Raw genomic sequence first — 13391 nt, 5'->3', positions numbered from 1 at the left:
TCCAAGGCAGAGCTCCGAAGTGTGTTGGCACTAATCAAGCAGAGGTGGCTTCCGTGGATCGGACATATCCATAGGATGGAAGACAGTAGTATAGCCAAGGATGTTTGTCTGGTGAGGTAGCTGGGGCCAGATGACCAGTGGGGCGCCCAAAGCTCCGCTTCAAGGATGCTTGCAAGCGCGACATGAATGCCCTAAATGTTGACTATCGCACTTGGGAGCCACTAACTGGCGAAAGAGGGAAATGGCGACACAACCTGTGGACTGGTGTGCACTACCACGACGACCAGTTGCTACAGCAACTTGGCAACAGGTGCCAATGTCAAAAACAACAACTCTGTGTCACTTGGCAGCTTCACATGCAGCACTTGTGGCAGAACCTGCCTCTCAAGGATTGGCCTTCACAGCCATCAAGAAAGGTGCACCTACAAAAGACACGCCACACTTAGTGGATTGTTTGTTGTATGTCCATCATCTTTCATAGATGGAAGGATGGAAACCTAGTAATCTGGAGGGCTGGACTAATGCTCAGGCGACATGAGTTCAAATCCTGCACGACAGCTGGAGGAATTTAAATTAAATTAGTAAATCTGGAATAAAAAGCTAGTATCAGTAATGGTGAACATGAAATTACCAGATTGTTGTAGAAACCTATCTGATTCACCAATTTCCCTTGGGAGGAAATCTGCCATCCTTATCCAGTCTGGCCTACATGTGACTGACCCACACCAATGTGATTGACTCCGACTCTTACCTTCCCTCTGAAATGGCTTAGCAAGCCACATGTAGCTCACCACCACCTGCTCAAGGGCAATTGGGGATGGGCAATAAATGCTGGCCTTGCCAGCAATGCTCACATCCGAAGAGTGAATAAAAACAAACCTCTGTCCCAGTTGACAATGGCATTGAAAACTAAATGTGCCCCATGTGCCTCTGCCTGCACCTCTCCAAATTCATCTGCCTTTTTCTTTTATTCAGATTTTCTGCATAAGACCATTGTATCTGCACCTAATTTAAATATATTTCATCAATAGTGAATAGAAGCTTCCCAATGGTAAAAGCATATCGAAGGGTAGTGGTGTATTTTTTGCTGTGTGCTGAGTGCGATGATCTCTGGTTACAATTCGCTCTAGCAGAAAGTGACTGTGTTTGGGCCTCGGGTGGAGTTAGGATCAGGCTGGGCTGTGATATCCTGATGGTTGAATAGCTTGTGGACAATTGCTGCTCGCATACACGCGAGAGGAAAAGGCAAATCGGTGAACTGCTTGAAAGGTTGGCACTGTATTCTGGAAAGCAAGAGAGTCAGCACCTCACCTAATCATACCCTAGGGCAAGGTAAAAATTTCATTTACGCTGCTTGCTTCCATCCCAGGCGAAAATGGCACTAGAAACTAAATCCAGGCACCACCCACCAAATAAAGTCATCCAAAAGATGCACCCCTTATTATAACCTTGTATTGTAAAGTTAAGATACTGAATGTAACAATTTTTGATTCATTTGATAGAAGCCACCTGGAATAAAGGGGGAAGGTCCTAAACCAACACGCACACCTCTTAAATTTACCAATAAAAACAGTTCGGACAACGAAAACAATGTATTATTATTAATTGCTCAGTGATGTGTATTTTTAAGTAGAAAACCTATTGAATTAACTAGAATTGAGGAAACAAACATGCAAGTAAAGTTATGTTTTGTTCACAGGAAATCTGAACAGTCACCGCAAATAGGAAGTCCAGACATAACTGCAACCATTTGTTGGAAAGAAATTTGTGTTCCATTAACATGCCGATATTTATTTATATTTAATGTTTTAATATACCAACACTGAATTGATGCAAGGAAGCTTATTCATAATTTTGATAAATCATATTTGAAGCAGTTATGAGGCAATAAAAGGGCTATTACTCAGTTTTGACAAATATGCATCTGCAGACATGAGGGGTTAATGGGCACTGAAATAATATTTTTTCACTTTAATGTAGAGAACCAGCTGGTAGTAGCGATGATGATGATGATGGAGGATTTTCCTGGCTCAAAGAGATGGGAGTACAGGACAAAATTAAGAAGCCTGATTCCATGTCCATTAAACTGTATCCTTTTAAACCCAGACTTTGTGGTTGATGAAGAGGTGAAACAGGCTTTTAGTGAGGAGATTGGCACAGAATCCTAGTTTTAATTTTTGTGGATTTCTTGTGTGTTCTGTTTGGCAAAAGCATTCATTGTATGTGACCAAAGCAGACTGGCAGCAATAACATCTTGTACTTAAAATGAGCTTCATGATTTTTTTTTATTTATACATTCATGGGATATGGGCATCACTGGCAACGTCAGCATTTATTGCCCTTGAGAAAGTTGTGGACAGCTGCCTTCTTGAATCACTGCAGTCCATCTGTTTAGGGCCCTTCCACAGTGCTGATAGGTAGGGAGTTCCAGGATTTTGATTCAGAGATAATGAAGGAACGGCAATATATTTCCAAGTTAGGGTGGTGTGTGACTTGGATGCAAACTGAATGTTGTCCAGATTTTGCTGCATGTGGGCACAGACTGCCATTTCTGAGTCGCAAATGGAACTGCACCCTGCAATCATCAGCGAACACCCCGGTTCCCCCCCATTTTAACCTTTATGGAGGAAAAGTCATTGAAGCAGCTAATAGTGGTTGGACCTAGGACACTGCCATGAATGCCTCTTGCAGTGATGTCCTGTGTCTGAGATGATTGGCCTACAACCACAATCTTCCTTTGTGCCAAGTATGACTCCAGCCAGTGGAGAATCTTCCCTCTAATTCCCATTGACTTCAATTTTGCTTGTCACACTTGGTCAAAGGCTGTCTTGTTGTCAAGGGAAGTCCGTCTCACCTCACCTCTAATTCAGCTCTTTTTCTTTCCATATTTGGACCAAGGCTAATGTGGTCTGGAGCCAAGTGGTCCTAAGCTGAGCATTGATGAACCGGTTATTGGTGAGTCGCTTGATCATGTGCTGCTTGATAGCACTGTCAGCTATCCCTTCCATCAATTTGCTGCTGATTGAGAATAGACTGATGGGACAGTAATTGGCTGGATTGGATTTGTCCTTTTTGTGGACAGGATATACCTGGACAATTTTCCACTTACGAAGAAACAAAGAATATCCTATGACTTGTATGTTAATTTTGTATGTATGATACTTATAGGGGAAAAGTAGTGTTAGTTGTTACAAAACTGATTTGGAATAATGTTGCAAGCCACTTATTATTTTGCTACTTTCGCGTCAGTGATTTTTGAGACATCTTTGACCAGTGACTTTCTGAGTTTATGAATGAAATCCATTCTGGAGGAAAAAATGGTTCTGAATTGTCAGCAACCAGATTGAAGCCTACAGTAAGTTTAAAGTTAGACTTGTAGTCTAAGTATTGTAAAACATAATTAATTCACCAATAGTTACCCTCAGAACGCCCTTTGTACATCTACACAAAGTATTGAATCCCTTGATGAATACGAGAAACAATAAGTTGAAGTTTCATTAAACTGTCTTTCACTGGCTGATTAGATTGTGAAGCAGCCAATAATTCTTTTATGGTCTGTTGAGTTTACAGCTTTTAAAAGATTAGATTGTTGGCCATGCAGTCCATTGGCATATAATACTTCACTAAATTCCTGCTGTCTCAGCTCTGGTGTATGTGTGGAGGGGACAGCATTTGTTTGGCCTGTAGGAAAGTGGCATTGGCAAATATCTGGAAATCTCATACAATGCATGGCCTGGTGAGACCTGTGGAGCTGAGGAAGAATTTAACACATGAGGAAACAGGATAAAACTTTGATTCATATCTAGGTTAACACAAAATACCATAGAGATTTGGCATCAACTGCTATATCTTGTGCATATCCACCTACCCCAAAAACAAAACTGGATAGACCCAGATAATCATAGACTTTGGAAAGGTCATTTACCAACGCTTCCTGGATCCTTTGAAAGGAATTTGAAATTCTTAGCTAATTTTCTATTACGTTTTCAGGTTGGCAAACTGTAACAAGTGGAGTGCCACAGGGATCAATGCTGGGGTCTCAACTATTTACAATCTATATTAATGACTTGAAAAAGGGGAAGCGTGTATTGTAGCCAAATTTGTTTTTGATACAAAGATTGGTGAGAAAGCAAGTTGTGAAGAGGACACAGAGTTTGCAACGGGATATAGATAGGTTAAGTGAGTGGGCAAAAATTTGGCATATGGAGTACAATGTGGGGTTGTCCACTTTGGTAGGAAGAATAGAAAAGGAGAATATTATTTAAATGGAGAGAGAGACTACGGAATCCTGCAGCACAGAGGGATCTGGGTGTCCTACATTGATCACAAAAGGTTAGCATGCAGGTACAAGTAATTCGGAAGGCAAATGGAATGTTGGCCTTTATTACAAGGGGGATGGAGTATAAAAGTAGGGGGAGGTCTTGCTACAACTGTTTAGGATGTTGGTGAGACCACACCTAGAGTACAGCTTACAGTTTTGGTCTCATTATTTAAGGAGGGGTATGCTTGCATTGGAGGCAATTCAGAGAAGATTCACTAGGCTGGTTCCTGGGATTAAGGGATTGTCTTATAAGGAAAGGTTGAGCAGGTTGGGCCTATACTCAGTGGAATTTAGAAGAATAAGAAGTGATGTTATTGAAACATATAAGATTCTGAGAGAACGGTAGGATAGATACAGAAAGGATGTTTCCCTTCATGGGTGAATCTGAATACAAACATACAAATATAGAAATTAGGAGCAGGAGTAGGCCATTCGGCCCCTCAAGCCTGCTCCTCCATTCAATAAGATCATGGGTGATCTGATTGTAACCTCGACTCCACATTCCCGCCTACCCCTGATAACCTTTCACCCCCTTGCTCATCGTGAATCTACCTACCTCTGCCTTAAAAATATTTAAAGACACTGCTTCCACTGCCTTTTTGAGGAAGAGTTCCAAAGACTCACAACCCTCAGAAAAAATTTCATCTTATCTATGTCTTAAGTGAGCAATCCCTTTTTTTAAATAGTGACCCCTAGTTCTAGATTCTTCCACAAGGGAAAACATCCTTTCCGCCCTCTCAAGACTCCTCAGAATCTTATATGGAACCTTCCTGGAATCAAGTCGCACCTTATTCTGCAGTGGATACAAGCCTAGCCTGTCCAACCTTTCCTCACAAGACAACCTGCCCATTCCAGATATTAGTCTAGTAAACCTTCCCTGAGCTGCTTCCAACACATTTACATCCTTCCTTAAATAAGGAGACGAACACTCTACACAGTACTCTAGATGTGGTCTCACCAATAACTGAAGCATAACCTCCCTACTTTTGTATTCAATTCCCCTTGCAATAAAGGGTAACATTCTATTAGCTTTCCAAATTACTTGCTGAACCTTCATACTAACCTTTTGCGATTCATGCACTAGGACACCGCAATCCCTCTGCATCTTGGAGTTCTGCAATCTCTCACCATTTAGATATTATGCTTTTTTATTCTTCCTGGCAAAATGGACAATTACACCTTTTCCCACATTATACTCCATTTGCCAGATCTTTGCTAACTCATTTAAATTATCTATATACTTTTGTAGCCTCCTTATGTCCTCTTCACAACTTACTTTCCTATCTTTGTGTCATCAGCAAATTTATCAACCATAGCTTTGGTCCCTTCATCCAAATCATTTTCATATAGATTGTAAAAAGTTGAGGCCCTAGCACTGATCCCTGCGGCACACCACTCGTTACATCTTGCCAACCAGAAAATTACCTATTTATGCCTTGTCTGTTTCCTGTTAGCTAGCCAATCTTCTATCCATGCCAATATGTTAACCCCTACACCATGACTTTTATTTTCCGCAATAACCTTTGATTTGGCACCTTATCAAATGCCTTCTGGAAATCTAAATACAGTACATCCATTGGTTCCATTTTATCCACAGCACTTTTCTTGTTCAAAGAACTCCAATAAATTGGTTAAACATGATTTCCTTTTCACAAAACCATGTTCATTCTGCCTGATTACCGTGAAGTTTTCTAAGTGCCCTGCTATAATGTCTTTAATAATAGCTTCTAGCATTTTCCCTAAGACAGCTGTTAAGCTAACTGGCATGTAGTTTTCTGTCTCCCTTTTTGAATAAAGGAGTTACACTCGCTATTTTCCGATCTAATGGAACCTTCCTGGAATCTAGGGAATTTTGGAAAATTAAAACCATTACATAAACTATCTCACTAGCCAGAATCTAGAATTTAGAGGCACAGTTTCAGAATAAGGGGTCTTCCATTTAAGACAGAGATAAGGAATTTCTTCTCTGACAGTAGTTAATCTTTGGAATTCTCTATTCTAGAGAACAGTGGAGGCTGGGTCATTGAATATATTCAAGACTGAGTTGGACAGATTTTTGATTGACAAGGGAGTAAAGGATTAGGGGGGCAGGCAGGAAAGTGGAGTTGAGTCTGCGATCAGATCAGCCATGATCTTATTGAATGGTGGAGTTGGCTCAAGGAGTCGAATGGCCTACTCCTGCTCATATTTCTTATGTTCTTAATATAGGCCCAGTTTACTCAGCCTGTCATCCCAGGAACTAATCTAGTGAGCCTTTGCTGTACTGTCTCCAAGGCAAGTATAACCTTCCTTAGATATGGAGACCGAAACTGTGCAGAGTATTCTAGCTGTGGTCTCACCAATATTCAGTACGGTTATGTATAAAATCCCATATACCATTAGTCTTATGGCCTTTTCTATCTGCGCTTTCACCTTTTAAAGATCTATGTATATGCACTCCTAAATTTCTCTCTCCTTCCAATATTAGGAGTCTTGCCGTTTGGGGTATACATTCTCGTACTTTTTGCCAAAATATGCTACATCATACCCCTTTACATTGAACTACATCTGCCACCTATCTACCTACTCAGCTCACCTGTCTGTGCTCTTCTGCAGTTTCCTATTCCCCCTGACTTGAATATTGTCAGCAAACTTCAATACTATCCTTTTGTATCTATGTCCAAACCATTTATCCCTGAAGCATGCCACCACCTACATCCTGCCAATTCAAAAAAAATCAATTTACTGTTATCCTTTGCTTTCTATTCTTTAGCTATCCCTGTACCCATGCAGCTAGATTCCCTTCACTTAATTTTTGTGTGACGCCTTTACTAAAACCCTTCTGAAAATTCGGATATAAAACGTCCATTGCCTTCCCTTTATCATCTTGTGATTTTCTGAAAAAATCCAATTAAATTAGTCCAGCACAACTTGCCTTTACAAATCTATGTTGACAGTTCCTGATTAACCCACACCCTTCTAAGTGTTTACTAATTCATCCTGTATTTTCATTCCTGGAATTTTACCCAGACCCACAGTAACAAATATTAGTCTGTTTTCTTTTTCTTAAACGGGGGTGTATGTAGCATTTCCTATATTTCAATCCTTTGGCACAATTCTCATTCTCAAAAGTTTTTAGTGAAAATTATGATTAGTGCCTCTGCAATGTCCACCCCAGTCTTCCTCGGTATTATGGGAGAAATTCTAACCTGGCCTGGTAATATTTTGATTTTTAGTGCAGTTAACTTCTTAATGCAGTATTCTTTTGTATGCTTCACTAGTAATGATTGCCCGCAGCCTACAGTTCTACTTTCACCACCTTCTGTAAAAAAACAAAAAATTATGCAAAATACTTAAACATCGCTACTATTTTCTCCCAAACATGAAATGAAACCTCCATCTCTAATTGGTCCCTTGCCCCTTTTTTGACTATAAATTTATTTATTTTGTGCTTATAAAGCCTTTTTAGGTTTATCACTTCTTTCGTACCCCCATCTTAGCCTTCCTATCTCGCTTTAAACCTTTTTATAATTCTCATATTTTCTTTACTATTTTCCCTTCCTATATTTGCCTCGCTTTTTAAATCTCATTTTTGGTGTATCCTACTTAATTATAGAACCCTGCCTTTGTTGCACCCTCTATTTTTTGTTTGGGACGTAAGTACCTTGTACAGTCTGTTAACTATAATGAACATCTGTAAATTATAGTTGAGAATCTTTTCGTTTTCTTAATATCAGCATGACTTACAATCTCATCACATGTAAGGTAGGTTATTGTCTTAATTTCAAAGCAGAATACTGCGGATGCTAGAAATCTGGAAAAAGAAATTGTTGGAAATACTTAGCATGTCAAAGCAGCATTTGTGGAGAGAGAAACAGAATTAACATTTCAGGTTGTTGATCTTTCATCAGAACTGGGAAAAGTTAGAGATGCAACAAGTTTTAAGCAAATGAAAGGGGCGTGGGGGAAACTGGGGAAAAGGAACAAAAGGAAAGATCTGATAGAGAAGAAGGCTGGAGGGATTAAATGACAAAAGGGTTGATGGTTCAAGGCCAAAGGGGGTGCAAATGCGACAAGTAAAGAAACAAAAGACGTGTGTTGAGGAAGTGTGAATGGCAAGATCCTGAACAGCTACTGTCCAAAAGCCAAAAAGAGAGAAACGAGAAAAAATAACTAGCAAAGACAAAGGAAACAAAATGGGGGCAGAGGTTACGACCAAAAATTGCTGAACTCAGATGTTGAGACGGAAGGCTGTAAAGTGCCCAGACGGAAGATGAGTTGCAGTTTCTTGAGTTAGATTTGAGCTTCATTAAAACATTGCAGGAGGCCAAGAACAGAAAGGTCAGATTGAGAGCAAGGTGGGGAATTAAAATGACTAGGGACCAGAAACTGAGGATCATTCTTGTGGACTGAATGGAGGTGTTCTGTGAAATGTTCGCACAATCTGCGTTTGGTCTCCCCAATGAGGAGGAGATCACATTGTGATCAACGAATACAGTATACTAAATTGAAAGTACAAGCAAATCACTGTTTCACCTGGAGTTTTTGGGGCCTTCAACCTGAAATGTTATCTCTGTTGCTCTCTACAGATGCTGCCAAACCTACTGAGTATTTCCAGCATTTTCAGTTTTTATTACCTTCATATTTCACTTGGGGAGAAGCAGAGATCCTGCCGTTTGAGTAACCTCTTAGAAAAGCATACTTTAGTTTGCGTAGGAATTTCTTTTTAGTGAAATTTACATTGTTACAAATTCCCACTAAAATTAATTGTAACATTGTTTAAAAATCTCGCTATAGAGGAGTTGTGATGGGTTTTCCTTTATGCTAAAATCCAGTCGTAAGGAGCACAATGTTGTGCGAATGGACCATAAACCTGAATCAGCTGTACTGGTGAAAGGCCTTCACACATTCACTTTGCTGAACTTCCTGATAAACAATAAGAGTATAGTGGCTGGAGCTGGACCACAGGCAGGACTCCCACCAACTCTCTTAGCACCTGTTGCATTCAGAGGAGCTACTATGCATACATTAAAGGTAAGACTAGGTGTATGAAATAAAGCCTGGCTCCGGTATAAAATTAAAATCCAATCCGGGCCTGGCCCGACCACAGCCAACCCAAGCCTGAATCCTTTAATTTTTTTTCACACCCGACGCGACACGAATATCCTTCATCCGTTCATCCTGGCAGCAGGCTATTCCTGCAGATGGAGTTGTGGAGAATCTTGGGTAAGCCTGATCCCGTAACTTCCCGGAAGCAGCACTGTCCAGCTCAACCCGACCCAAGCCCAAATGCTGGACTCAGAATATAGAATGTAGCCAGGCTTTAGTATGAAAATGTTTTTTTTAAATTAAGGGAGATGTGTCTGTAGTGGAATATCATGGAGTAAATCTTACTGTTCCATTTAATCTTTTTAACTTGTGTATTTATCCCACTTCATGCCCTTTGTGCAGTCCGTTCTCTCCCAATTTATACAACAATTTACATGTATTCTTGGCTATCTTCCATACTATCCTCTCATATCTATGTCCAAACTATTTGTCAAACTAGTCCCATGCCACTGCAATATCCTGCCAATTTATACATGTATATGTTATTTTGTAACTTACATGATTTCTTTTTAAACTCTTGGAGCAGTTACTACTTTGTCAGTATATTTTGTTGGGAAACTCAGATAAAATGGTTGGTGACAGGGTTCTTTGGTGTCAGGCTGGAGCAGTGCCTGAAATCTGGCAGAGGGGAGATGTTAGCTGGAAGATGGGGTTCTGTCCATTCTGAGGTCCAGCTAGAATATCCTTTTGGGTGGAGGGGCTTTGAGTGCATGAAGGGAGTGGGAATTTTCAAACATTTGCTTTCCATTAAAGCAACAGGATATTACCTTAAAATTTATTGATTCTGTGCTTTAGTGGTGAAAGTCCAGCCTCCATAGCTCCCTTTCTTTGGTGTTTTTAGAGTCAATCATGTTCCTGTGATTGGCATAGGCTGTCTGTCTCATCTGATGTTATGGAGGACAAAATTGAGCAGAAGCAGGAGATCTGCCTGTTAGAGAAACCGTTCCAAAGGGATGGTTTGCACTGGACTTTAGGTGGCACGGCTGGATCCTAAAGTAGGTATCTGATTGGGGCATCTCAGTCTGCATGGAATCTATCACTCAATTGTTAGAAGAATGTGATTTGGCCTTCATGAGATAGCTTGTCTGTTTTGATGCAGTCTGTTCAAACTTCTGAGATCAAATCATCTCTCTCATCTTGGTTGTAAGTAATCTGGGTGGCACAGTGGCGCAGTGGTTAGCACCGCAGCCTCACAGCTCCAGCTACCCGGGTTCAGTTCTGGGTACTGCCTGTGCGGAGTTTGCAAGTTCTCCCTGCGTCTGCGTAGGTTTCCGCCGGGTGCTCCAGTTTCCTCCCACAGCCAAAGACTTGCAGGTTGATAGGTAAATTGGCTATTGTAAATTGTCCCTGGTGTAGATAGGGGGAAAGTGGGGATGTGGTAGGGAATATGGGATTAATGTAGGATGGCCGAAGGGCCTGTTTCAGTGCTGTATCTCTCTATGACTCTAAGATGAAGAGACATTGGGGCTCAATTGGATTGCCTCCAAAAACAGGCAGGGGGATTGCAATGTGCAATTAACCCACACCCATTGATTGCAATGACATGCAGCCCCTGCAAAACGATATGTGGGCAGTCATTTGAATCCTGCACCATGAAGATGCCTGCAATGCTACCAAAGCAGTACGCTCGTTTCATCTGCTTCTCTGGGAAGAGAGAATGAACAGTAGTTAACTCTCATTGAATGGAGAGCCTTAGTGACCTCGCTTGCGCAACAGTGGACAGTAAACTGCGAGATGTTGCAACAAGCTTCAGCCTGCAAGGAGCTACACGGATAAAAGTTCATCCTCACAATCATCGGCAGTGCTATCCTTGCCATGCTCTGAGGCTGCAGCAGGTAGTGCATTTCAATGAGAACATCCTTACTGAAGCCAGCACCTCTGTGTTCCTCACTGAGGTTCAGGTAGGAGAATTGATCCCATAACACCCTGGGTGAGAATGGCCTTCTGCTGAGAACCCTCCTCTTCCTCACCAACCCTCTTCCAGCAGCTTGTTCTGCTCTGCATGCCCTCTGTTCATAAGTCATGCTGTACTCCAAGGGGAATGTCTGCTAATGCACCCAAGTCTGCTAGCAAGTGGTTTGTACAGAAGCCTTGAAGTCAACAAAAAGTCCTGCCTCAGCATTCCCTGTACAATTCTGAAACTTGAAATAGCTCTAGAAAGCACCAAACACTTATAGAATTGTAGCAACAGCCAGTAGAAATCAAACAGCAACTAACCTGGAAGTAATTGATCCATTTTATGTAGCACTGTTTGGGGGTTGGGTATGGTGGTGCAGGTTCCTTCCTGCTGCTGAACACGGCTGTGTGAGGTTGAGAGGGTGTTGGCTAGAGTGTTGAGCTGGTATCAAATCAGCTTTGATTTGTGTTGATTGATGTCATGATCTGCTTGCTCTACATACTTCGGATGAACGCTCACTGGCAGCCTGTGAGATTCGCCTTGTGGATGCCATTTTGGAGCTCTAAGGGTACTAGCAGCGGCCAAAACAGGGTTGCTAATGAGACCAATTTCTTGCCCTGTGTTTTGCCCTTGGAGAAATCTGCTGTCCAACTTGCATTTTTAATTCCTGGGTGGGAGAAGCCAATGATATTTTTGTACACATAATTTTGCATAATGTTTTTCAGGCCCGAAGCATTAATGTTAGGACACAGAATCACTCTGGGATGAAGGAGTCCCACAGCCTTGAGATCACTGGTCCCATCATGCCTCACTCTCTGCACTCTCTAACACTGATGCTGAAGTCGGCACAGAAAGGAACATTCACAGCCAGCCTTCACACACACGAACCAACTTCTGTGTTTAATGTAGCCCTCAAAATGGAGCAACATGAAAACAAGGTAAGGAACAACAGTTTTCATCTTTAAAAAGCCTATAGCTTTTGAAAGATTAAGTATTTTCCTTTTTCTGAAGCTCTTGAGGCAGACAGCATCTCAAAGGGGGAAAAAAATGGTTATTATAACACCTGGGCTGCACTATACACTGTGATAACAATGACCTGTTGGTCATGGCACAGCACTCAAGCTTATGAGTCAGAAGGTTGTGGAACCCGCTCCAGACATTTGAACAAAATCTGGGCTAACACTCATGCAATACTTAGAGTGCCGCTTTGTTGAAAATGATGCCTTTCAGGTGAGACGTTAAACCATCATTTGTCCTTTCTACTGCACGTAAAAGATCTCAGGACACTATTTAGAGGAAGTGCAGTGGAGTTTTCCCCTGTGTTCTGGTCAATATCTATCCCTCAAATGACCTCACTAAAACAGATTATCTGGTCGTTATCATATTGCTGTTTGTGGGATCTTAAATTGGTTGCTGCATTTCCTATGTTGTACTTCAAAAGTATTTAATTGGTTGGGACTTCTTGAGATCATGAAAGGTACTATATAAATGCAAGTTTTATCCTTTTATTCTGATGCAAAAAGGAAACAAAAAAAGAAAGAAGAATGATTGGGCAAGTTGTTATAAATATACAAAAACAATCGGGTAACTTTTTTTGTTTTGGGAGAGAAACCAATACTGTAAGACAGCATTGATCTTTGCACTCATGGGAGCACTTTGGCCCAGCCTCATGGGATTTTCTGAGGTCAGTGTAACCATATATGCAGGGCAAGCTCCCTACATGAATTGGGCATATGGGAGCTCACCATCAGTGTGCAGCAGGAAGTCTTGCACAGTGGTTGTGAAAAGCACTGTGTACTTGCAAGTTTGTTCATTCTTGTGTGACTGAAAAAGTGGTGCTACTGATGTAGTTGTAAATTAAATGGTGTTAAAATTCAGTGGCTTTAATTTCTTTTCAGCTTTTGTGCAGTAATTGGGATGATACATGTCCTTAGTTGAAACTGTCATAGTGAGATACAGCACCGAAACAGGCCCAACGAGTCCACGCCGACCATCAACCACCCATTTATACTAATCCTACATTAATCCCATTTTTCCCTCTCACATCCCCACCTTCCCTCAGTTCTCTTTCCACCTACCTACACT

At 41.3% G+C, this 13391-nt stretch overlaps 1 protein-coding gene across 4 annotated transcripts in view; it reads left to right on the top strand.

The window, feature by feature from the left end:
- The window catches only part of LOC137374653 (protein downstream neighbor of son homolog), a 66598-nt gene that overhangs the window by 26030 nt on the left and 27177 nt on the right, over positions 1-13391 (top strand). For all 4 annotated transcript variants that reach the window (XM_068041107.1, XM_068041108.1, XM_068041109.1 and 1 more), the window contains 3 exons: positions 1981-2088; positions 9136-9334; positions 12032-12244. In XM_068041107.1, the coding sequence (XP_067897208.1) occupies positions 1981-2088; positions 9136-9334; positions 12032-12244 (520 nt within the window). The remainder of the gene's footprint in view (positions 1-1980; positions 2089-9135; positions 9335-12031; positions 12245-13391) is intronic.

The sequence above is a fragment of the Heterodontus francisci genome, chromosome 10 (genome assembly GCF_036365525.1).
Source record: "Heterodontus francisci isolate sHetFra1 chromosome 10, sHetFra1.hap1, whole genome shotgun sequence".
NCBI lineage: Eukaryota > Metazoa > Chordata > Chondrichthyes > Heterodontiformes > Heterodontidae > Heterodontus > Heterodontus francisci.
Note: the sequence above shows the minus strand (reverse complement) of the source record. Positions and strands in the feature narration are given on the sequence as shown.